The sequence below is a fragment of the Megalops cyprinoides genome, chromosome 6, assembly GCF_013368585.1.
Source record: "Megalops cyprinoides isolate fMegCyp1 chromosome 6, fMegCyp1.pri, whole genome shotgun sequence".
Lineage (NCBI taxonomy): Eukaryota > Metazoa > Chordata > Actinopteri > Elopiformes > Megalopidae > Megalops > Megalops cyprinoides.
Genome location: NC_050588.1, coordinates 37,194,463 through 37,221,793, shown reverse-complemented (window position 1 = coordinate 37,221,793; position 27,331 = coordinate 37,194,463). Strand labels below are relative to the sequence as shown.

Sequence of the window (27,331 nt, the reverse complement as noted above, 5' to 3'; positions counted from 1 at the left end):
TTAAACTGAAATGGTGACGCAGGACGGAAAAACAGAGCGGCCACGGGGGCGGAGCCTGCTGCGGTGACGTCACCGACCCGGCTGGGGCTTCTCTGAAAAAAATGTCAACTTCTGTAGTCCAGTATAAATATAAATACAATACTGCAGCGGCTTTATCTAAAAAACATTGGACAAAACGCAACTTCAGTCTGCAGAACAAAAAAAAGTGCGCACACATGGGTAACAGTGTAGAATTAATGTGCGCCTATTAGGAAATGCAGTTTCACTGTAAACGTGGAGTAAGGCTCAACAAAGTGTTAAAAAAAATCAAGGGATGTCATAGTCATTCCAGAACAATCAAAATAGGAATACAGTCAAATACATGCTTGTATTGAAACTTTCTAAAACACATCAGACCCATCAGGCAGTAGACACTGAAAGTATGAGAGCTTTGTGCAACATTTGGCAAGTGTTTTGTAAGAAACAAATCACATTACATTTACATTTATTCATTTAGCAGACACTTTTATCCAAAGCGACTTACATAGGTTACAGTTCTTTACAATGTTATCCATTTATATAGCTGGATATTTACTGAGGCAATTGTGGGTTAAGTACCTTGCCCAAGGGTACAGCAGCAGTGTCCCAGCGGGGATCAAACTGGCAACCTTTCGGTTACGAGTCCTTCTCCTTAACCACTATGCTACACTGCCGCCACATTAATTTATGTTCGAATTTGATTCTGTGCTACACATGTTTTAATTACTGTCATAGCCTATATTTCATAACTGAGCAAGAGTATTTTTTTCATAGATACTTGGTGTGGACCTTTGTCTATACTGGAAGTCTGTGGATACATAGAGGTGGTGAAAGCCTGCATGTGGTTTCTCATTTTGTAGTACTTACGAACCTTTCCATGAGCTGTGGCTACTTTTGTCAAAATTACTTTGACAAACAATGTTCAATAGCAAAATGATAGCAGAAATGATACATTTTTCCAGTTTTTTTTCAGTGATTGACCACATTTCCTCTACAAAAGAAGGCACTATGTACCTTCTGGGTACAATCAAAGTCAAAATTAAGATATGCAATCAAAGGAACCATTGATGAACTTGACATGCTGCCATCATAGTGTTGGGTGTGGATCGCTAGCTTGCAACAAGTTATGCTATCTGGCCATCTAAATGCTGCATAACTAGTTACTTACTTAGTTGCTACAAAACAAAATTGTGCTGTTTCTATGAAGATGTTATTGAAATGGAGACCGGGTTATCTGTGGATTATTCCTTGCCCATACTCAAGTTTGGAGTAGACGACTATGATCTTTCAGCTGTCTGAATCTGCCTCAGATGAACAAAGATATGCTTGTAAGATAGCTGGCTCTGTGCTCTTTGCCTCATTTCCCCCTTTTCTTTGTACTTTTCTGCTTCATTGTAAACAGGCCAAAATATCACAGAGAATCACAATATTCAAAAGGTTTGTGTTGCCAAATATATATTTTGCTAATCAAGCAAGGGAAATCAGCAAGAAAGCCAGTGAGTGCACAGTGCTATTGCAAATCTGTGTGAGAAATCTAGTTTTTATGTTTATGTAATTTTTAAAAGTTAGTTCTTATGTGGATAGTTTTGCTGCATTATCCAGAAATGCATTTGGACATTTACCTAAGAATCTAGCTCTCCATATGGTATATACTAGATAGCAAACAAGGTAGCAATGTGGATGTTGTTTTGGTCGCAAGAAATTAATCACTGTATGAAATCAGACAAATCCTTATTAAAATACCATTGCATATTTCGATGGCAGGTTTGCCATCTGAGAGGTTATGTTTTCTGTGGTGGAAAATTTGTGTATACCCCATATGTAAATTCTAAGCATTGCCAGTATATGTTAGTTTTTGACTTTAACCACTTTATTTTTACTATGCACAGATAATATAATATGTTAACCTTCTTGCTGGCCTTTGTATGTTAAACTTCTTGCTTTGTATGCATGTGAGTAAAAACTAAAAGGAAGGGTCAGAAGAGTACAGGAGACTGCAGGAGGGGTAAGCAGCTGTGAGATACCTGTATGCCAAGTAAGGCTTGTTATCGGGGCTTAGCTGGACGCCGTCCGAGCATTGCTCGGAGGATGGACCTTGAGTGTATGATAAAAGAATTGTACTTTGTGAAGGGGGGGTTGATAAACAAGGGATTCTTCATGTAATATAGCCAAGGCAGAACAGGTCAAGAAGGGACAGTTATTTTTATACATAGATTAGGTATGCCTGGCCTCAGCAATATTAGGGCACAGCCGAAGCAGGATTGATATTCTTTAATTATTTTTTATGCTAGATATGTGCGACCTTGGAGATAATAGTGTACAGCCAAGGCGGGGTGATTATTTTTAATTAGACAGGTATGATCTTGGAAACAATAATGTACAGAAAATATGTTATGAGACTGAAGGAGGGGGTTTGAGTCTAAGCTCCACAACAAGAGGAGCTAAGGGAATAAGCATAAAAGAGAGATGCATTTGGGGGATTCTTTTCGGAATGCTTGGGGGGAGTGAATGTATGTGTTGCTCCGCGTGGACCAGCCCGGTTTACTGTATGTGATTTGTGCACATATACAATGAACCAATTGCATCAGACTCTGAAGATTATTTTCTGTACTTATTTGCTGCGATTATTTTATAACATTGTTTAATTCAGAATTGTTGCAGCACAAGTGTGGAGGGAGCCTCCAGTCTATTTCGTCCAGACTTGAAGGAGTTTTTCCTACCGCATTTCCTTGACCCTTTTCCAGAAATTCTGTTTCATTTTACTTTACTATAACGTATTGCTACTCCAGTTACAATAATTCATTTTGCCAAAGTTGAAACACAAACATCCACAATCAGAACAGGGTCTACATAGGTTTTCCTTTTACTAAATAAAATAATTCGATTCTAAAAAAGGTATTTATAGAAGTAATATTCACTGTTTGTATAAGATTAAATGACTATGGTATGATTTTACGGTGGGGTGTTTGGTTTGGATTTACCAGAGCAAGAAATGCTCTTTGCTTTAGTTCATTTTCAATTGGTCATGCATGCCGTATTCATCAGTGTGCTGGTGTTGGGTTTGAAGAGTGGTGAAAACTGGGCAATTCTAAAGTATTCTGAAACTTTGCAAGCAGTATGATACTGATGCTAATAACAAAACAATGTTGCCACAGAAACCATTCAATAGTTCTATTCAGTATTTATATTATTGCAAAAAAATCAGTCCTTCACATTTCACTCAGTTGCATCAGAAAATGAAACAGAAAGGGGGTGGTGAGTAACCAACTTTATTATTATTATTCATCATCACTTCTGTTCACAATAACAATCCCAAGTTGACACTGTACTGCAGGGTGAGATATCCTTAAATGATTATACAAGTAACTGCAAATGTTTCTGTGTATTATACTTTGGGAATACGTCAGGAATCAGGCATGTTCTGTAGTAGCTTACAAAATGTGATGTGACAACAGGAACGTCAGTGTTTAGAAGCTACATCTCCTGAAATCACTGTCTGTCAGGTGGGGGTTTCCAGCTAACAGACACAGGAAATGCAAACAGTGAATGGCACAATGTACTGGATTCTTAAGGCAAGGCTGCACCCCATCTAAGTACTGTAACAACACATCTCTGCACAGTGTATACACAGCAAGGCATAGGTCAATGGAGCCAAGCAGGGTCGCCCTTGTACTGGAATGGAAGACCACCATGGTTATAACTTGTCTGTTTACAATGCAGCGAAGATGTGTTGGCCTGTCCATACATATTTTACATAGCCACCCCAAACCACCTTGACATCACTCTACACCTAAAGACAATGGCTAAATTGAATGGGCATTTCCTTTTTGATCAAAGTCATGGACATTGTTACATTGATAAATGGTAAAAGCAATCTTGAATTCATTCTGTTATTTTCCATATGATAGGTTATCGGAAGGGACTGGTTGCATTCACTGAACCTTTAATTTGGACTTTTAAACTGAGACAACCACACTGTATCACTTGAGAGAGAGAATGACGTAAAAATATCTCTCTAAACTCATTGCAAACTCATATTTATAACCTTTAAATATAGTCAGAGAAAAGTAAACCAGAATACTGAATAGCATACTTATAGCTTTCCCTCTTCATCGCAATACATGCTTTCCAGCATTTGAGCCCGTACTGTACGAGGTGCAACACTGGTAAATCTTGGATGAAGATTTCCACTTTGACAAAGTGACTAAGGTCCCGGTTAGATAACTGAAGACTAATTGCTGTTAATACATCACCGTCCATTTTAGAGTGCTAAGACCTACAGTACTGCGTAGCACCAAATTCAGCCTCAACGTGATTCTGGGTTTGACACGTGACGTATATGCGATCTGCAGGGTTAAGGAGATGGCAGAGTGGCAGAGTGAGAATGCAGCATAGCAGCAGATGACTGGGTTAACGTTTAGCTTTAAAATCGCAAATCTTACGTTTGATAAAAGTTATTTACAGGGGACAGAGGAAGCTAAATGTGTATAGTCATATCTCTTCTCCAAGCCAACATTTTTGTACACTTTTCTGACACAACATTTTATTATAATTACTGTAGTAAACAGAAAAAATTAATTTGGCTCAAGCAGTCTTTGCACATACACAAACTGTGCAAGAAGCAGGTCTGTTAGGGCTATGGTGCAGTTTTATGATAAAATTCGATAGGGATGTACATGTTGTGCTTCAGTCTACATTTGATGACTAATAACAGTTAATATTTTATGCCAAAAAGTGTAATGCATAAATATTTAAATATTCTACTTTTATTTTTGGACAACTGTCATTAGAGCAATATTCATTTGTGAACTGGAAGGTAAATTCTAAAACTATGTTCCATAGTAAAATATGTGAAGCCCTCAATCTTCTCTATTCTATAGAAGACTATTGAAGTGGCTTTGAACATTCACCAGGTACAATTGACTTATGTTTTGTTGGCCCACCGCATAGTCAAATGACTGTGGAAAGTGCAGAAAAGTTCCAGCTATCAATGACTTCTACAGTATATGCATCTGCTTTAAATTTTGATATTGTGTACGTTACATAATCTGGCAATTAAATGAAGTTAAAGCCTAAAGGCTGAATAGCTAAATCAATACCAGAACAGAGATACCGTTCATTGTCAGAATGCAGGCTGCTGTGGTGAGTTATATAATTGCCATATACTACTTGTAAGTTGATTTCCTATTGCATGAAAAATGAGTTTGGTAAATGGGAAACGATGGATGACTTTTGATACAGGAAGATTGAAAAAAAGTTGCATTTTCCTAGCCAAAACTCCCCAAATGTGGAGTTTCTTGATAAATTCATAGAAAATGTCTTCAGCCAGAAAGCTCTGCTTGCAGCTCCTTGTTCCTACGGACTTCAGCTGCGTGCATTTCCTGGAAGAAAAAAAAAAAAGAGAGAGAGAGGGTATGTCTCATCTGTGTGGTCTGAGTCTGATTCTATATGATTTTCCAATGGCAGGAATATTCACATTGATGGCAGGAAACATTGTAATGCTGTATTTTGAAGTCCAAAATATCATATGTAATATTCATTTTATTCATACACAATTTGGAAACACAAAGATAACCATTTCTGAATTAATTTCTTTAACGCTAATAATACAACCACAGACTGTGCAGATTACAAAGAACAATTTGCTTGTAATTACCACTTGAAAATTTGAACAGTGTGAGTGTAATGATTGCATTGCTAACTAAGCATCATAACAACAGCAACAGGGAATTGAACAAGTAATGCATTAATATGGTGCCTTTCACACGTCTGTGCTTGGTGTTTTTAAAAGCAGTTCATGCCTACCATTACTATCCATGATGCAGGCATACATGATTTCACACCGCCCTAACCTCTACAGAATGACCACATCCTTTAACTACAGTGGCTGGCATTGACATTGAAATCAGCCTGTTCAGGAGATCCAGAAGGACATGCCCTGAATTTATGTGTGTGCGTTTGTGCACCTGTGTGTGTGACTTTGTGTTCATGTGGCTGGTACTCTATCACACCCTGCTGAACATGCAATAATGGTGATTCTACCAGGATACTGATGTCAGTTTCTTTATCAAGAGGAGGCATGCTGTTAGTCATGCACAGTTTGTATCTAATGATATTAAGTGAAAATTTCCACTTGTATTTAGTATATTCGCTTCATCTAATCATTTGGTATATTGGGGGGCAAAAACAGAACAGAACCCATCAATACAAAGTTGTGTTATGTGTGAAACAAGGCCTTGTCTAGAATTTATGTAAACTGGTGTACTATGGCCACTTTTTATCAGAGATGCCTTACTGCACCTAATTTTACAGAAATCTGGCCTATGGTGTGTATTGTGTATACAAGATGTTCCTCGTAGGCCTGTGTGGTAGGCCACTAGTGCAAAATGGTGTCGTGGGGGCCAACTCCCTGTATGGGGTGTTTCAGTGTATCTTACAGTTACGTAACAAGCTTATACACATTTATACCTATAAGCAACTGTCATTTCATATTGAAATGCAACAATGTAAAATGCTAAAATGTGACCCCATGCTGTCAAAGTCAAACATTTTGTTTTTGGTGATGCATAAACAGCCCATTAAATGAAAACCAAACTGAAAGTGACTCTGCGTGAGCTGAAGAATGAATTTGAAAACAACCCAGAAATGGGTTAAGCACACATTACAGTTTTTTAAAGTGTGTGCACACCATAAAATTACATGTTTATACAAAATCCTCACACATGCATAAAAAATGTCCGTCCATTTCTCTAAAGAAGTCTGGCAGTATTGACAGTGGGTGCATGCTACAGGGTGAGCGTGTCCTATGGGCTTCTTCTGTTGGGTGTTGTAGGCTAAAAGCATCATCTAGTAAAAGTCATTGAATGTCTCAGGGGGACATAGTAAAGTGTGTCACTGGGGTGGAATAAGCCTGGGCTGCCAATGCTATACACAGATATGCTAGAGCAGTAGCTGAACCATATGGACTATGGGCTCTAACTGTGTCCATACTGACCATTTAGTGTCAGGCGTATGGTTGCTGCTTCCCAGGATGGCCACCAGATGGCCTTATAACCTCCTGTGTTCTATGTCTCATTTAGTCAATGTCTTTCACCTGTCTTAATTAGTTACTGGTTTCACCTGTGTTATCTGTTATTTAAGCCCTGCCTTTTGTTCATGTATCTGCTCAGTCTTGAGTTGCCAGGCCTAGAGTGTGAGAACTCTTCTACCAAGCCAGTCTTGGTTTTCCTGAGTGTCCAGTAAAGGAAACTTTCTTTTTTTTGAACCAAGCTTCTTGTGTCTTGAGCTATCTCTGTACTTGGATTCGCCCTGCTCTTTTTAATCGCATTTAGAACCTCATCTCCACTCAACCAGCATAGCATGCTACCTCTCTCTGACCCACGTAGTCAGCAGCTTGTTCCGCTATGTTCATATTGAAGTAATCAATCTGCCATTTGCTAAACAATTTCTGGTTTCCTTTTATAGAAATCCATTGTTCCTTTTTCTCAGCCTTTGTGTGTAAATGAACACAAATACTTCCCCTGTGCCTGTTCTTTCAAACTCAAAATTCAAATGGAGTCTGAGTTTTATATAAAAATACATATAGAATATACATAAGTGATCTAAAACTCAGACATCTCAAAGGGTAGAGGAACGATGAAGGAAACCCATAAATGAAGGAATAACACTCAGTGTCAGCGGAATTTATGCCAATATAGTTAGTTTTAACCTCAAGAATAAGATGAGGATTAGAATATATAAAAATATAAAAATACATATAGAATATGTATATAGAATATATAGAATGTTGAGTCTGAAAGAACAGTCAAAGGACAGGAGTGAAAATGATGCTATCAGCACTCCAGTTTGTAATCAGCAGTAAGGCCTGGCTCCAATCCGGTCATTCTTAAGCCAAAACCAAAATAGTGCATCTAAAGTCGGAAATCCTAACCTGATAATGCTTACATATGACCTTTTATTATATATTTTTATATCATGGCAGTCCCTAAATAGTCATTTACGAAGCCAGATGTGAACATGAAGTCCTTGCCTTCTCACGGAGCCGCTGCTTCAGGGCACTCAGGTAGGCCTCTCGGTTCTCCTTGCTGGCCTCCATCTTGTAGTTCAGCTTCTCCTCGGCCATCTTGCTGAAGTTGTTGTTCTCCTCCAGGGCTTTGTGCAGCACCTCCTTCTCGTGCTCCCGCTTCTCTGCTAGCTGCTTCAGTACCTGGGCCTCCTGGGTCTGTGGGACGCAGGACACACGGCCACAAGGACACCTGTTACCGCACCTGGTCACCTGACACGGAGCGGACACCATTCCACGTACGAGGCGGCCAATCATAGAAGTCATACGGGAGCTCTCCCTGACCCACCCCGGCTGGCCACACAACACTTTACCTCTCTTCCCAATTCACTAATATTTGTGAACAGGAAGATATCATATTTGTGGGGAGAAATTACATTCATAGGCAGCAGTGTGGCATAATGGTAAGATGCAGGGCTTGTAACCGAAAGCTTGCTGGTTCCATTCCCTGCTGGGGCACTGCTATTGTACCCTTGGACAAGGTAGCTAACCCACAACTGCCAAAGTAAATTTATAGCTGTATAAATGGATACCAGGTAAAAATTGTAACCTCCTGTAAGTTGCTTTGGATAAGAGCATCTTCTGAATGCGATGTAATGTATGTTCTGTAATGTAATGAAGCAGGGAGTGTGGTCACCCTTCCTGTTTACGCACAGAGGAGCTTGAAGCCCTCAGCCAGCACCACATTGCGTTTGTATCACTACCTGGGTGTGGACAGACCACCACCGATCCCGGCATCCCCTCACCACTGACTAAGATTTAATCATGACTCCCCAGTACGACTGAGGCCAATCTAACAGAAGCGAAACCGTCCATTTATCTCCCACAATTATGGCTCTGAGTTGAGGGGTCCATTTATCAGGGCGAGATGTTGATAAAGCAGAATTTCCCTCTCGCTCCCAGCAGCTGTTCCTCAGCACGTCACCACAGTGATGTCCCTGCTGGTGTCTCTACCTGCCGCTACTCTGCATGTTGAACATCCGGAAGCTTCCCTGCAAACTGGTGCTGATTGCTGTCGCCTGTGCAGCGTCTTTTAAAAGGGCAGTGACCTCCAGGAAGATCTGTCTCTCCCTCTCCTGCTCCTGACAACCTCCCTCCAGCATTTGTTTGCTTTTTGTAGTGCCACCTTTCTCTCGGTTTTGTCAGTGCTCCGCCCCCTAGCCGTTGTGTTTTGGTTTTTTCCCATGTGCTTTTGTTTTTCCCCTTGTGTTTCTGCCCTGCCCTGCTCTCCGCCCTGTCTCCGCCTGATTACCTGCACACCTGCATCTCATCCCCTCATCAGACTCTCCCTATATATACCCTGTTTGTTGTGTAGTTGTTGCTAGTTCGTAGCAGTATTTTCTAACTGTTTCGTCCCCGCCGTTTTTCATCTATTGCTGTTTCCCGATTTCGACCTGCCTGTTTTTTGATCCGTTTTTGCCTGCCGCTCTGTTTTGTTCGCCCAATCTCTCTGCCTGCCCGTTGTCCGACCCTGCCTGTTCCGACTTTCCCGTACCTGGATTTTCCCTTGGACTGCCTCTCTGGTTTAGACCCTGCCTGTGAACTGGTTTACGATCTGCCCTGTGATTTCATTAAATCTGCCCGGAAACCGACGCACTTTTGGGTCTGCGATTGAGTCCTTGCCTGAGCTCCCTGACAGGTTTCTTGTTTTAGTTGTGGTTTTTTGTTTAGGTGGGAAAGACCCTGGGTCTGATGCCCTATTGCAGGGTGACCTAGACTCTCCCCTTCTCCTGCTTTGTTAATTTGCTGTCCTGCTTGTGTTTATCAAGTACATTATATATTACATTAAGTTAGACATACATGTTACATTGTTTACATGTTATTTACACAGCTGGATATTTACTGAGGCAAATTGTGGGTTAAGTACCTTGCCCAAGGGTACAGCAGCAGCACCCCAGCAGGGAACTGAACCTGCAGCTTTTCGGTTACAAACCCTGCACCTTTCCACTTTGCTACACTGCCGCAAGTACAAGTACCTCACAATTGTGTTTGAGTGAAAGATTTTCTGCTAACTCTCCAGTTTGGTGGCATATTTTTTTGCTTGTGTTGCGGATATGGGTTCTCGCTCTGGGTCATTGGAATGTGAAGGACCTCTGGGCTGTAACACTACAGCTGTTCTTCACATCATTCCCTACACATCTGTTATTGCTCCAGTGCCCCAAACGCGAGGGAGCTGATATAACAATAGGTGTTCTGCAGAGCTCTGTAAATGAGATATTGATTTGTATGTTTTGTCTGCATTACATTATCGCCATTTAGCAGATGCTCTTATCTAGAGCGACTTGCATACAGTAGGTTACAGTTTATATTATATTTATATTATACAGCTGGATATTTACTGAGGCAACTGTGGGTTAAGTACATTCCACAACAGGGTACAACGACAGTGTCCAAGAGGGGAATCAAATCAGAAATGTTTTGGTTACAAACGCTGCTCCTCACCACTATGCTACACTGCTGTCTATGAAGCAGGCACCTCCTTTTGTATCCTAGAGATACACTCTGACATTACCTGTTCACGTGTGAAATGACCCTTGACTGCTTGCTGCACTGAGGCCGGTCGCTGCTGTACGACTGAAACTCTGAACGTGCACTCCCCCCCCCCCATTACATTACATTACATTACATTACATCATTACATTACATTACGTTCATTTAGCAGACGCTCTTATCCAGAGCGGCTTCCCCCACCTTCCTCCTCTCTTCTGCGGCCTCCAGCCTCTTCTGCAGCTCATCCAGGGACATGTCCTTCTTCCTCGGCGGGGAGGCCAGAGGCTGAGGGCGGTCCGGGGACAGGTCAGCCGGGGCCTTCAGAATCACTTCAAAGGACTGACCAGAGGCCCTCTTGTTAATTGGCTTCACTTCCATATCTGGAAGAGAAAAACAGTGGAGAGAAGAAACACTAAGATGCCAGTTCAATATCCAGCAAAGTATACTTCAGAAAATCAAATATTTCTATGTTGCTAAATATATTATTATACATTTTACTATATATAACATATACATAGTTATAGTCTGTAGTATATATGCATTGTCTCTGGACACATCTCAAAACAAAGGAGTCACTCATACATACATATAACTTATAATTTTGTAAATATAATTTTCAGTCATGTTGGGAGATATAATGCAAAAAATGCATTCATATATATTAAGAACCAGTTAGAAATGATTACTGTCAAATTCCTGCATAAGAAAAGCATATAAAAAGCATAGTTATTGCCAGGTCTCAAACAGAGCACAACACTAACCTCCATACTGGTAGATACTGTTAGGGTGTGGCTGTGAGTAGAAACAGGAGCAGATCAGAGACAGCATGGACATCTCCTTCATTTTCTCCTTGTAGGCTGAAAGAGAGAAGGGTTGAGTCAGAGGAATGCCTGGTGCGTTGAACACTGTCCTCAAGTCAGTGGACAGACAGCGCATTCTTATCGGGATATGAATTTGCGATAGATTGTGTTGCAGTACAGTGACTGCATAACAAAACCAAACATTGTCAAATGTCAACCTCATTACGAAGTGCTGAATAAGTGAGGTTAAATGAGTGATGCACATTTTATGTTTAGGTCTGGAGATCTCGTCATCTTTGGAGAGGTGCTTTGCCTTTCTTCCTTGTCCTCTTTTTCTATACTAAGGGGACATGTTTGGTTTTGTGAATATCCCTTTCTTGCCTTCTATCTCTTTAAACATTGACAATGTTTTCAGACCTTTCTGGAGGATATATTAGTATATACATGGTCCAAAATTCAAACGGAAAGATTACATTTCTTTGATTAGCAGATACTCTTATGAAGAGTGGCTTACATAGATTACAATAGTAACATGTTACCCATAATAATCCATCTATATGGGTGCCTATAGGGTCTTTTATCTCCATTTTATACTTAGGGACAACATCTAATGCAATGGCACATAACTGGTATTTCATGTCTCTCTACAGTGCAGAGCACTTTCCCAGTGAAACTACAGCAGACTCAGAATGACTTTGTCTAAACAGGATAGAAACGGCAGCAGTGTGGCAAAGAGGTAAAAGACTGAATTTTTTACTAGGTGGTTGCAAGTCCAAATCCTGAATTGGGCATGGTTTTGCATTCTTGTGTAAAGTACTTATTCTCAGATGTTTGAGAATACAAGACTTTGACCTCAATGGGTAGCTGAACTGAACCAGCATCCTACAAGACCGCCCAAAAGTGGACCAACATCTATCTTGTACTGAAAATGTAAAATTGTCCCAGAATACTGTTCCATTGACATGAGGTTGATCAAATCTGATTTGATGCTCTAAGGACCAAAATAACAGTGGTTGATGAGCCTCTAGTCACGTCGTTCTTTTTGTAACTGTGTCAACTTTATTGTTATTTTTGTCTTTTAAAGATTTTTTTTTTAAATTAAAGCAAAGAAATAACGCCCTTAAGGAACAGCAGAGCATAAATGAAAAAAATGGGGAAAACATAAAAACATTAAATGTTATAGACACATAAAACTGTTATCGCCTTTGGTGAGTCTGCTGTATCAGATAACCACTCTTCTTCACTCAGGCACTACAACAGAAGATGAGCTTTGCCAGAAACACCATCTTGCCTAATGCATTTCCACGGGGTTCATGGATTCACACTAATGCAGACTAACATGTGGTTAGACAGAGAGAGGCCTCTGAAGAACATGCACTCTGACACGTGAGCTGATTTGTATTCCATCTTCATGCAGTTTCAGTTTGCCTCGAGGACAGCAGTATACTCTGTAAGAAAGTGCGGTTGCATATTTGAAAAGAGAACGGACATCTTATTTTGATAACATCTGTTGCATTGGCCCATGAATGGTATTGTTGAATAACAGCTACAAATGTTTTTAGAGAATATATTAGAGCTGAATGAATATATTGAAAATATGTAAATTATTGCTGTTTTGGTACAGTATTGTGCAAAATATTTCTGCATTAATATAAAATTTAAATGTATTTGGAAAGTGTTCTTGGTCAGAATAACATACTTCTAAATGCATTATAATACATTTCATACAGGCCTTTCTCATATGGTATGTGTATGCTGAACTGAACTGAACTTGAGACTACAGTTATCCATATTTTCATTCATATTTCATGTTTCATTTTCTTCAGTTTATGTTAATGAGTGTAATCATGTTATTATTTAACTAAAAAACCAATGCCAGTCAGTGACAATAGGATGAGAGTGATGCTATATCTTGTATATCATACTATATCTTATAATGTAAGATTAGCTGAATAATTGGACTGGCACCGTGATTTGGACTTGGGGTTTATGAACACTGTTCCTCACAGTAATGATCTGCCTTGATATGCTGTGGTCCAAAAGAAACTGGAAACTGCTAGTGTCAGATTTACTTTCCATGGAAGATATCCCACTGCTTAATAGTGACCCATGAATTGCAAGATGACTGAAATATAACTATGGCTAAATATAACTAATGGCCCTCAATGTAAATGGTTAATGATCAGCAGAGATGACAGATATTTAATGTCTATCATATCAAAAGAAACGCAGGGGAGCAGTGGGCATTAAAAGGAAGCAAGGAAGACCTACATGAGGGGAAACTGTGAAATGGATAAGAGATTCAGGTACTACACTGTCATATTAATTCAATATCACAGATCATATTTTCTTCATTAAATAGAAAGAAATCAACTCGATGGACCTGTCCTGTCAACACAGTAATAGCCGATAAGTGCTGCTGTTATCGAATTATATTCTTGCTGCATCGTTCAGGTTGTCACATGCGTTGCAAACCCCCACATATATCCTAATCTCCTGTTTGATCTGAAGAGCTATTCTCCAGTACACAGCTCACAGTGCAGAGAAGACAAATACTGGGACGTCCTTTGTGAAAACAGATCTGGATGAAAGGAGAGAAAACAAAAGAAATCAATAGAGTAATCAAGCTCCGAGGGGCCCTTCAATTAATGCTGTCAGGAGTGCTCTTTCACTGGACAAATATCCCAGGATGCAGCTGGCATTAATCAGCCTCTCTGGCTGATAAGCCTCATGCTTTCTTACTTGTGTGTGTTGCTGATTTTTTTTCCCTAAGAACTGTTAAAAACAAGCATCATACCACACAAACAAACAGGATGATTACTGATAAGTTTCGTTTCTTGTTGTTTTAAACATTAAAGCCAGACTCGGCTTATCCCACTCATGGGGCCCGCAGCCAAAAGATTAAATTAATTGGATAAGGTTTCTCATCAAGGCTTAACGCATGCAGTAACAAATTACAGGGAATGGCACAATGCTCTTTTGGTGAAATTACAAATGGTGTGTGAATAGCATTTTGCTGTTGTGCAGTTGCTTTTCCCATTTCGTTATCTGCCTTGCAGAGACGGGCAGATTTTCGTATGCAATGCATGACGCAGCAGATGAGATTTAAACGAATGCAATTTGCAGTGAAACGCATCGCAGGCATCTGTATTGAGGATTCATCATTTCAATAGCAAGCTGAAAGTGTACTGTCTGAATTACTGAGCAAGGGCAACATAGGGAACTGGCTAAACAGGAACAGCAGAAATACATGCATTAGATAGTTATAAGATTTTAAGGTAACTGAGTCATGTGTTTTTTTCCACCTCTTTTCTTTTAACATACTAGTTGGATTAGATAGTTTTGTGAAGGATTTACCTCTATCAAACCATATCTTTGGTAAATAAAACACAGTTATTATGAACTCCCAACTTAAATTCAAATTGCAAGAAAAAAAAATGTAAATATGAACTAATGCAAATATATCTTCTGTGACAATTTTTTTTCCCATGTTTCTGGCATCATAGGCGTAAATATAATGTCTATTATATACATTTGTAGGACGGATAATGAGTTCTAAAAACAGTACAGTACCAGTTCCATCTTGAAAGTGTCAAGGGAAGTTCTCTGAGAAAAAACAAAACAAAAACCATAAAGACAGGGTTGGATATTGTTCATAAAGAGTCTTAATTTGACTGGTAAGTGCTTGATGCATGTAGCTAAACACTGTCCCACTCTTTGATAATTTTTGCCTTTTTGCAGAAGTCTTTAGATAAATATACCTGATCAGATATGCCTGCTTAATTGTTACTGCATGGTAAACGAATGACAGTTTGAAGAAGAACAGTCGTACCTGGCCTGTGAACCTGCATTTTTCAAATTCTCCACAATGCATTTCACCAGCAGACCTTGTTAAACTCACAGTAACGGCTCCCTCCCTGATGTCTCCTGCAGTGTCTGGAATCACGCAGCATTAACACAGCATGCGTGGTGAAACTGATTTCCTCTGGCAGGTGCGTCCCCCCCCCCCGGGACACATGACTCTCTGTGGTTCTGCTGTGTGAGAGTGCTGGCTCTGTGGTGCTAGCCCATAACTACAGGCCACATTGGGTGGTGGTCTGGGCCTCTGTCACTGGACCCAGCCGACAGCTCGTTAGCATTCCCATCCATGTTCTCAATTAATGGGAATAAACCTGAATAGAGCTCCTATTAGAGATACCAGAGCCACAGCTCAGGAAACAGCCTCACACAAAATATATGCAGTGTGGAAGGCTCCAGCCTTTTTTTTTTTGCTCAAACCAACATGCGATTTGTCAGCTGTAGTTGTGCTAAAACGGGATCATTTAAATAACCGTTTGACTAATATTAGTGCATGTGTCATCTTATGTGATGAAATAAATGCTCAGAGAAATCTTGCACTGGGCCGTTTTTTTTCTCTTGCTTAAATATACTTCAACAGATTTTGGGGGCATTTATGAATGGCCACATTCTGTCTGTATGGTTTTGGAGAACCTCTTTCCACTCCGAGGCACTCAGCCATTGTGATATCTCAGAAACCCACACTGTTAATTATATTTAAAAAAGGAGATGGAAAGTACTGTGAACCTGTTTGTCTTCCAGCTCTGACCAGAATAGCATGGCTCTGCAACTCCTGACCTGAGGGTTGTGCACTCAGTATTCATTGTTTGTTGTCATAAATTTATCTGATTTAATCAGAATGTTAATAAGAACTGCTAAGAAATCATAACTTCTATTTAATGGCTATTTGCCTGCTTCTGCCTACTGTGTGTTATCAGCATTGACCTAATCTTAACCATGCTGAAGAAAGCTCACCTGCTCAATAAATATTATTAGTTTCTTAACAATGTCATTGCATTACATTTGTTCCAAAAACACATTAAAGTATTACATTTGGACAATTACATTGCAGCATTTATAAATGTGTCATCCAACCCCTTCACTGTGCATCATTTCAGCATTGTCTCTAGTTTCTACATTACCTATTTTTTCGGCGAGCATTTGAAATCAGAGGCATGTTATCTCAGTGCCGAGGATCAAGGACCTAAACTTCCCCAAGAGACGGCATTTAAGTCTGGATCTGATTGTCCATCCCAGTCAAAGACGTAATCCCAGCATCTAAAAATGCCAGCTGTAAAAAAACACATTTAGTGGACAAACCAAGCTCTAAACAACCAGCTCTGCCTGCACTAGAGGTCACTTCTGATACCTGGAGACACCTTTGAGAAATGTTGCAGATCAACCGTTTTTTTGGGCTCTGGCTCTGAGCTGTTCTGCTGGACCACTGCAGGTCACTGGCATCAGGCCGTGCCTCCTCTTCTCCATGGTAACATACTGACCTTGTTGCATCTCACAATCGTGGCCTGCAAGTTGAGACGCAGTGGCATTCTGTAGGCTGAGCCATATCAGCCTCCCGGTTCAAACTCAGCATCATTTTTTTTCTGGCTTCTTGCTTACTTACTGCCTGCATTCAGCTGCACACATTACAGTTTTTCCTATGTTTCAGCACCCAGCTTGGCTATGTTGGACATGTGAGCATAAATTAATATCATTTTGCTGGCATTGGTATTTAAGAATGAGATAGTTTTACAAAATGTACATTTTAATCCATTGTGCACAAGTACATTACATTGCTGCTATTTAGCAGATGCTCATATGTAGAGCAACTTACATAGGTTACAGTCTTACATGTTATCCATTTGTACAGCTGGATATTTACTGAGGCAATTCTGGGTTAAGTACCTTGCCCAAGGGTACAGCAGCAGTACCCCAGTGGGTAAGTGAACCCGCAACCTTTCATTTAAGAGCCGTACTCCTTACCACTACACCACACTGCCACAAGTACACGAACAAGCACTGACAAAATATATGTTAAGTTATATAAAAAAAACTAACATTAATTAGCACATCAGATCAAAAATAAAATACTTATTGTGCCTGATAAACTCCGGCAGTGGGGGGCTTATATCAGCAGGGGTGGCTTCTCTCACTTCTCAGGCATCCTGCAGTTTGTCAGGTGCCTAGGGGACGCTCATGTGACATCAGCGAAGTTGTGCCAATGCTCTTATGACCACCCCCCACTGTAGTGCACAACCCAGGTTGTTATGCTAGCCTGTCATTCTTGAGCAAATGCTCATCACTATATTGAACTTTGTTGTACTTTGAACAAATGTTTGTTTACTTTTATGTGCAATATTTGTACAATTATATACAAATTATATACAAATACCTTTAAACATACAAACATTTATTCAGAGTTTACACTGTGAATATCTATCTGCCCAGTGCTGGCAAGAGGCAGATGGGCCCCCCCCTCTGAGGCCAGTTCTGCTCAAGGTTTCTTCCTGATAGTGAGTTTTTCCTTGCCACTGTTGCCTTAGGCTTGCTCGAAGGGGGTCTCAGGCCTGGACAACTTGTGTTGTAAAAAGCGCTATACAAATAAAAATGAATTGAATTGAATTGGATTTAACATAAACCCCATGTTATCTGATCCCCTCTTGTCAAAAATTTCAGCTTCTCCGTTCCACTGCGCTTGTACCCCCGTGTTCCTGTTTCTGAGCAGAAGATGGCATCGTGAGCTCCCAGGGCCCCTCGTGGGCAGCCCGTTCAGAAACTGCAGCATCAGCTGGGCGGCCGTCCTCCCCCGGCTCACTGCAGCAGGGCTACTCAAATCAGCAGCCACTCTGACCCAATGGGTGCTCAGCACCGACAGAGGCGAAATCCAATCAGCTCTCACTCGCAAGGTGACACCGCTGACTGCCGCACCGTGATGCATCCCTTTCCCGGGCCCGCTTGGCAAAGGCAGGACGGTCTGCTTCCAAGCACTTTTTTTCCTGCGTTTTAGTCACCAAAAAGGAAACGGAGGACAGGCATGCTGCCAGATCTGAGTTATTGTTATTATTGCTTTATTAATCTGCTAAGAGAATCCTCACAAGGACACTCAGGTGGCTGCTTATTCTCAGTACTTTTTTAGGGGACTGATGATGTTCAATGATTTGAGGTTTGGGTCAGTGGTATGCTTTAACTCATTAAACAATCGCTTACATATTTTTTAAAAAAGGCTATTTCTGTTTGCGTCTGAAACACACAATTATGCGGGATAGTCAATACTTCTGTATTTGTAAAACCGTTAAAAAAAATTGTAAAAAACTGTAATAAATTGCAAAGAGATACGTTACAATTCCACCTTGAAAAGAGAATTAAGCTATGAAGAGCATTCTGTCTATTAAATAAATGTCTGCATTAGCCATACTGTACATTGGTTTAACATTATCCCACTGTACACTATGGCATATAATGGACCTTATGCAATTACAGCAGTCCCTTTCCACCCCTGATTTTACCATCCCTGCATTCCGTGTATCTGCGGTTTCCTGTTTGCACACCATTCCATTTCCTCAATCACAGGACTGAAGTTTTATCCCTCTGCACTTGAGCACGCCCGCAGAAGCTGAAGATAAATCGGAGAGCTTGGGCTCCCTCGTCCGGAGAGCACATCTTCAGAAGAGCATCTCACAGGGGTAAACACATTCTCCACTAGAGCCACACAGAAAAGCGAGGGTACAATAAGGGCAAGTCTGGCTGCTGCTGGCAAATCAAGGTAATTCTTAGTTATTTATGTGTAGACGCTGAACATTTGTTCATTTTCTTTTTAAGGTACTGTGTGTTTTGAACAGGCAAAGCCCTGAGGCTTTGATGATGTTGCCTCAGTTCCTCACTCACTATTTCCCATTAATACTTAACATTACCAACTGTGGTTTTGGAAATTGGTGATGGCTTCTTGTATTGTAATGCACAGTGTGGGTAAGTGAGGATTACTGTCTAGTCACACCCGCTAACAAGATTATTCTTCAGAGGATCTATTAAAGTAAGATGTAACGGGTTCTGTCTTTTTTTATCTCGCTGTACCACACTGTAGGCTTATAAATCGTCCAAATGTCAGGTTCACGGCGTGTCAGCCTTTGGTTATTGACATTGTCTGGAAATGCGATCTGCTTGTAAACTGGAACATTAGCCATAAACCTTGTAGAGATCTGCAGGAACTTAAATACATAGCACACAGCACTTGCTGAAGGAAAGCCTTTTTTTTCACGAACGAAGGCGATAAAGAGAAACCCGAGCAGGTTTTCACACTGAGCTGTAATTCATCTGAGATCTGAAGGTGTGAGAGTCTGCTTTCCCAGCCACACACTGACACTTTTCATCTGAATCACAAGCTACATCCTACTACCTCCTCATACATTTGAGATTGTTATTTTATATGGTAGACTGATCCTCTCATAATTCATTTTCGATGCTTAACGTTATATTTCAAAAGACTGTCACAAGAAAGACACATTCTCAGCCGCAAGACTGGGCCAAAATGGCTACTTCAGTTTAAGCCTTGAATTGCTAAAAGGGCAAAATGCAGTCATTAAATTCAGCGTAGATGCCATGTGTCATAAATTATTCAAATAGTGCTGGATACTGGTCCTACAATTGGGACCTCATCAGCAGAGCTGCAAAGGGGGGGGGGGGGGGGGGGGGCAGGAACACATGAAGATATTACCCAGATAACGAGTGATTTTGAAATGAAAAATCTACAGACAATACCAACTCGATTATGTAAACAAAGAAAAGGAAATGCCGTCAAAACCTGGCTGAAAACACAAAAATTCTGATGAGCTGGCTACGTGTCAAAAATAATCTTACAATGCTCTTTCATTTACAGTTTGCTACATTCCCTACATCTTGGATCCTGTTCTGTTCCATTGCAATGTATCCAGCCAACAGAGAAAGAGAGAGAAAATGTCTAGAAGGCAAATTTTACCTTTCCACATTCAAAGAGCTAATCTCTCCTTTGTGTAAAAACACGTCTGAGTGATGTAGAGCCTTGTATAGTGTAACAGCATACTGATGTCGACAATATCAAAATCCTGTCATGACAGGCTAAAGATTAGAATAGCAATCATATAACAATTGGCTGTGAAATGTGTATGTGAGGTTTTCGGGATATTTGTCATTGGGAGATTTTGACAGCTCTTATAATAGAGTTTCCCTCAGTTCTGCTCTGAGTTGACTGGCATGGATATTGCAGCCATAAGGCAAAAGACCACAAATCCCTGGACTGTCGTAGCGTGGAGAAAATAGCATCAGGTTTATTGTGGCTTTCCGGAGGGGGTCTCGGCTGGATTGCGCCCCTGGGCTGTCTCAGAGAAGAAATGACTTGAGAGGAAGCTCGTGGGGACTGTCTGCGGAGCTGATGACAGGCAGAAGCTGTTCTCTTTGAGGAATTGACCCAGATGTGGCCAGGTCAGAGGGGGGCAATGGAGGCCGTGTTTAATTTCAGAGCCATAAACAGCGGCGTTTTCCTGAAGACATATATCACAGCGACAATATGAAGGCACCAACCATTCACTTTATCTGATGCTGGACCATTTGAGTGGAAGAACAGCTTCTGGGATCGAGATGGAAATTCTGCTACATGTTTCCATGTACATTTTTGGCAGTTAGCCGACAGCTTACATAGGTTATAGTTTATACATGTTATCCATTCGTACAGCTGGATATTTATTGAGGCAATTCTGGCTTAAGTGTCATAGCCAAAGGTACAACAGAAGTACGCTACTGGGGAATCAAATGGGCAACCTTTCAGTTATGAGTCCTGCTCCTTAACCACTATGCTACACTGCTTCCCCACTGTTACACTCCTTTATCAACGTTTTGCCCTGATAAATGTACCCCTCAACTCAGAGCCATAATTATGGGAGATAAATGGACGGTTTCCCCTCTGTTAGATTGGCCTCAGTCGTACTGGGGAGTCCTGATTAAATCTCGGTGGTGAGGGGATGCCGGGATCGGTGGTGGTCTATCCACACCCAGGCAGTGATACGAATGCTGACTGAGGGCTTCCAGCTCCTCTGTGTGTAGACAGGAAGGGTGAGCACACGCCCTGCTTCATTACATTACATTGGTGGCATTCAGAAGATGCTCTTATCCAAAGCAACTTACACAAGGCTACAGTTTTTACCTGTTATCCATTTATACAGCTGTAAATTCACTGAGGCAATTGTGGGTTAGCTACCTCATCCAAGGGTACAGCAGCAGTGCCCCAGCAGGGAATCGAACCAGCAAGCTTTCGGTTACAAGCCCTGCTCCTTACCACTGTGCTACACCGCCGCCCTTCATGAAACATAATAAGGACCCTGTTTAAGTCAACCCTCGGAGGAACCCTTTTGGAAAGTCGGTTGATTTATGTACAGCATAAATATATGTGCCATTGAAGCAGATGCTGAGAGCTCTGTCAATAGTTCCATTTAATAATGCAATCATCTTGTCTTGTCCATACAATTTAGTCTTATCTGACGTGGGCTAGGAGATACTTCTGAAGTGTGGATGTGGTATAGCCCTGTGTCAAATCAGTCCACTCTCACGGTTCAGCAGTTTTTACATTTCATTACTACGTACTGCATGAAACACCACGAGAGTTACCAATGAAGAAATTACAAACATTAACATCAAATAAGTGGCAGTACACACTAAATATTTTATTCATTAAAATCAGCAGTTAATAATAATGTAGAGAAAGTAGTAATGTAGTTGTGAGAGGAAATAATGCTATAATTTACTGCGAGGGAGAGCATTGACCTGTCCCCTAGAAACTGAATGTCGTCAATTGTTAATTTGTGTTAACTGTTAAAATGTTAAATGTTTGACAGCCCTTTGTCTTCTATCCAATTCAAACCTACCAATAGCAGATCACATTTCACTGATTGCATCCAAATCTGTCCATTGTTAACTGCTTGCCTGTTTTTCATTGTATGATGTGAAGCCAGCCATTGGTTAATGGGCCACACCTGCTTAATTAAAGGTGCATTTAATACAGGTGTGTGTCTGCTACTAGAAGTACACTGGGAGCAGTTTTTGGCTGTGGGGGCTTGTGATTGAGGGTGTTTTTTTTTTTTTGTTTGGTAGTTTTAAAATGATTTTTTTTTTTTTGTGTAAGTTTGTTTTGTAAGAAGCGTCGACCATCTTCTCCGTGCTTACTTTCGTTCACACCACAATGAGAAAACTGTCACTGGATATCACCAGTGTCACAAAAAAATCCGGCTTTTGATTAGGTCATTGCTTTAATTTTTCAGATTCTTTGCATTATAAAGCACCCATATCAGTCAATTTTAGTACCAGTATTATACTAAGTGAATATTAAGTGAAAGTAAGTGTTGAAGTGATTGGGCAAACTGAGCTTGATCAATATTCATTCAACGATTTTCCACATTTATAAGAGACTTCCAGATGAGAATAAACAGAAATGAGAGAGGTCTTGCTCTCAAATTCCCTCTGTAAGCATATCCCACTACATAGGTTGATGGGGGAATAGGCCTATCAGAAGTCAAATATGACCAAAAGAAAGCATTACATCTAATTGCCACACTCGTGTGATTTAAAATTCTTAAACATCCATGGAAACACGTCTAAACGTTTTTGCTTTAAAAAGTCTAGATGACCTCCAAGTTGCAGGCTACCTCAAACAATTTGCTAAGCCTCCAGGAAGAGGTTACAGTCTTCATTACCCTACAGAAAAACGCTGTGATGACGTAGCTGCAAAACAGCCAAAGGGCCCGTTTTCCCAAAGCTGATGAGTCACGTCTGCGCCAGAATACAAGCTCTCAGCGATGAATAAAGAGGCGATGCCGAGGGATACGCTGCCAGCACAACAGCTGCAATGCACAATCCGTCTGCTTTGCCTGAGAAACGGATTATGCGGGTCCCTCCCGAGAAATCAATATTCGATAAGGCAGACAGTAGCTCCCTGCACACGCTGCGTAACTTTATTTCCAGCGTTTCCAGAAGCTTGCGGTGAGCAGACAGAGGGGAAACTCTGCAATCTGCAAAAATGATCTGGGAAAGTTTTGGCAAATTATTCTTTTTATAGCTGTGCAGGAATCACACTTTGTAAAGTGAATGAAGATGACTGCATAAGGCAAGCAAGCCGTGGCTCCGCAGAAACTCATTCGGGATTTCCTGTCCCAGTTCTGTCTCTCCTTGGGGCTGTGGAGCTGAAATATTATGTAGCGATAAGTCCTCCCTTCCTTGGAGATTGTTTATCAGTATCGGCATCAGCACTCAAACTATTCACTGGCCTGTCCAGCTTTTGGGCTTTTTGGACGCGGTCACAAGCAGGTGCTTGAAGACACAGGTGTTACTGGAGGTGAAAGCTAGCCATCCAGGAAAAGAGCTGTATTCTTCTGCACGGCACTGACGGACAAGTTCATCCGTTTTTGTCCCCAGGCATTAGCCAGACTGATTTCAGGGACATCCTTCAACTCAGCTCACTGTTGAATCTGTCTGGAAAAAAATTTCTACAGCCTCATTCCACACTCAGTTTAATATATTGCATGTGGATCCACTAGTGAGCCACTTTGATGCATTGGCAAATTAGAAATCAGTGACATTTGCACTGCTGAACATGAAGAATTAAAATATCTGTACACCCCTATGCAGGCAAAAGTCTATGTCAAAAATCTCTAGAACCTCTTACTGTATTAGCATAACTTTTCAACATTCATAGAGTTGTATTCCCACAGACTGATACTATAGCATACATGCTATTGTCTCTCCCCATCTCTGATTAAATTAACAAACAGCTGTTGTCTGTGCATGGTACGTACTATGTAGGATACAACTGTTAAGCAGTTAACAGACAAAGCAACAACATGGTGTATGTAAATGAAAACTACTTGGGAAAGTAGCAGCAACACAATTCAAGCTAACTTTTGAAACAACACAGAGGTGGACTGAACAAGTAGACCCGGAGCTGTATGTCTCGTGCTGATCACCCTAATTAAGCTGTGCCTAGTTTTTTTTTCTCCTCTATAAAGGTAAACAGGAAACTCTGATATCCACAAAAATCTAAACATTTTTCACTGAAGCTGGCAACGTCTACGATTAGACCAACCCTACACCCAAAAATATATATTTGCCTTTTGACTGCCATGCTGTGTAAACAACAGCACCCTCAACTCAATCTGCTTTTAAATGTATGTCCCAAACACCAAATAATGTATGTACAACCTAAGAAATTACGACATATTTCTCCTCATATTGATTATATTGTGGGCCATGCCCCAAAGGTATCTCACCTCTGTTTTAGTAAGTCCTAAGAAGTAAGAGTATCAATGCGGAACTAGTTAAGAGTAAGTTCCGCACTGATAATATGAAATATTATTTTACACAAAGAGTTATCAATACATGGAATAGGTTGCCAGGTCATGTAGTTGAGGCAGAGACCCTTGCTGTGTTCGAGTCTAGACCTGATGCAGTTTTGGATACTCTTTAATTAAGAAATGGCGAGCTTAGTTGGGCCGAATGGCCTGTTCTCGTCATCATATGTTCTTATGTTCTTATGTAAGAAATCACCATGTTTATTTTGTCCTGGCCATGCAGATAGCAGATTACAGGCACATTACATTTACTGAAATATTCAGTAAATATTTCAAGGGCACATTTAATGCCTCATGTATTTATATGTAATGTTTATCTTCTTTTTTTGTTTGTTTTTAATTTTACTTATTTTTGGCAGCTGTGGTGTTAGGGGCTGCTTTAATTTTTTTTTTTCTTTTTGAGTGGTTATTGTTTTAGCTAGCTTGGTGATAAGCAAGCTACATTAAGACTTGTATGGGCATGTTTGTATGTTTATAACTAACAGAGAAAAATAAATAAAACCCCAAATTCATCTTGCTAGCTAAATTTAGTTATGACTATACTTCTTGATCTAACCAGCTGCAAACTGGGAGAAATACTCTGACAGACACGTACTGTTTACAGATGTTTCTGTTGCAATAACTAGATTCATTTTTCGGAAATGTATGACACGGGAATTCCACCTTGCCGCATTTATAGTGAAACAGATTTTCATTCACATTAGTTGAGTCTCTTTTTTTTCCATCGTTTGTGCTTTACACACAAATTATGATGCAATACCATCCACTTCTATGCCTGTGCCACAACATCACCAGGTTTCAAGCACCAGTGTCCAGGACCTCAATTTCCCATCACCACAGCTTCCATGCCCAAACAGCCAATTAGCAAACTCCAGCCTGTTTGCACTCCGCCTCCAGACTTCTACAGCTAGTGAGGTACTGTCAGTCTCTCACGATAAATGGTTTAGACATTTTTTTTTCCTTTACATCTCAGTTTACCAGTCTTTTATTCAGATGGATCTTCCTATTTCCTAGTGTAGTAACTAAAAATTTTAAATGGTTAGTTCTAATTGTATCATTGTAAATTGAGGAGAATGCAGCATTTAGCTGCTAAATGAACTTTTTTTGAAAATGTTGAAGAAAAAAATGAATGAATTATATTTCTCTTTTTCAGAGGATATATAGGCAGATGGTGAGGCCTGGCCACCTGCTCTCTGGCCATGCAGTGATGCTGGTGACCAGCCTCAGTGCCTCTACGGTCAGCATCATGTCATCGGTCAATTCAGTAAAGCTGGCTAGTATCTCCAGCAGAGGTTGCCTGTGAACCGTTTCCATTTGATTTATTAGTTGTTTTTTCTGATAGAATTAAAGGGTTTCAAGCAGGAACCTTATATACCAACACACTCCTGAACACCCCCCCCCCCCCCCCCCCCCCCCCACCACACACACACCTCAACTAATCACCAATACATTCAGAGAAACTCCTCCCTTTTCATCCTTCTAATCCCCCCAATCTCTGTCTGTCTCTCTCTCTCTCTCTCTCTCTCTCTCACACACACACACACACACACACACACACACACACACGCCAACACGCACCCGCTGACGGTTCAAAACGTGGAAGAAGTCTACAAACACATGTCTTCCAGTTCCCCCCATGCTGTGTCACAAAATTATTAAAAAAGAGCACTGCTATGCGGCCACCTCCCCAAGCACCCCTGTTTCAAACAGAATCTTACGCGTAGCTCAGCGCTGTTACCGGTGTTCCGGAGGTTGCATTAAACATAAACTGTAAATAGACCACAGCGATCGAGGCGTTCTTTGCCGCATTGCAAGCCTCGTCGTGACAGCCGTTATTTATTGCCTCATTGTCGAGCGGCGTTCGGGCAGCGCTACGGCTCCTTCGCATCGAGCAGATAGAAGAGGAATCCGGTCGCTCTCGAACTGCAGCAAAACGCTTTCTGCGTGGCGTTTGTGCTATCGTCGACTTCCAGAATACCAGGATCACACATCCACTTTTCTTTCTCCAGTCTGAATAAAGTGAATCTTACAGCAAAATCAATGAGGGTTATTTATAACTTCCTATATTTAACCCGTCGCAAAATGTATATTTAGCATGTCTATATTATTTAGAATGTAAATGCAATGAAATGTAGGCAAGGATGAAGGACATGTTTTGGAAGGGGTACTACTCCCTTTCAAATCTAAACCAGAGAAATAGTGTAAGAACAGAATGAAAACCTAGCTGGAAATCACGACAAAACCACTCAGGGCATCTTTTAATTTATGAGCTATCTTCTACAAATGACCTTTTGCATTTTGGCATGCCAATATTTTGATGTGCGATAAAGCAAAAAAAAAGTCAATGTCAGGTTACATGTGCATATTGAAATCTGTAGTATAATTTATATTATAATTAAGTCAGTCTCTGTCTGCGGACATTTCTGTAAGAACAGTAGTAAAATGCCTTCCATATATTTATCCATGTATTCCCTCATGCCAAAAAAAAAAAAAAAAAAAAAAATCTACGCAGCTCAGCCAAGCTCTGACTGACAGTTAAGGCGGAAAAAGCAGAAATTTCCATATCCTACCTGCTACAGTGCTTGCCATGGTGGTTGAGATGCTGGGTCCGGTGTGTGTGTCGCCGGGTGGAGGAAGAGAGAGGATGTGAGAGTGGAGCTGGGCTGGGTCTGTCTCTGAGTCTCAGTGGCGCAGTGCTGAAGCCTCCAGTTGCCTGGTGAACAATGAGGACCACGCCGTCAGCTCGATGGGGCTGTAACCTG

General features: G+C 40.8%; 1 protein-coding gene across 1 annotated transcript; it reads right to left on the bottom strand.

Moving 5' to 3' along the window:
* Window positions 1-4,564: 4,564 nt before the first annotated feature.
* On the bottom strand, window positions 4,565-27,331 carry stmn3 (stathmin-like 3). The gene is made up of 5 exons (XM_036531959.1): window positions 27,140-27,331; window positions 11,332-11,427; window positions 10,772-10,950; window positions 8,048-8,239; window positions 4,565-5,399 (listed from the first exon to the last, which is right to left on the bottom strand). Exons 1-5 carry the CDS (start codon window positions 27,156-27,158, stop codon window positions 5,340-5,342), a joined length of 546 nt encoding a protein of 181 aa, XP_036387852.1. The 5' UTR covers window positions 27,159-27,331; the 3' UTR covers window positions 4,565-5,339.

What these genes read in the sequence shown, in the direction of transcription:
- stmn3 (XM_036531959.1), bottom strand. An exon ending in CAGTATCTACCAGTATGGAG is followed by an intron (nt 10,951 to 11,331) that starts GTTAGTGTTGTG and finishes TTTCTCTTCCAG; the next exon opens with ATATGGAAGTGAAGCCAATT. An exon ending in CCGCAGAAGAGAGGAGGAAG is followed by an intron (nt 8,240 to 10,771) that starts GTGGGGGAAGCC and finishes TGCGTCCCACAG; the next exon opens with ACCCAGGAGGCCCAGGTACT.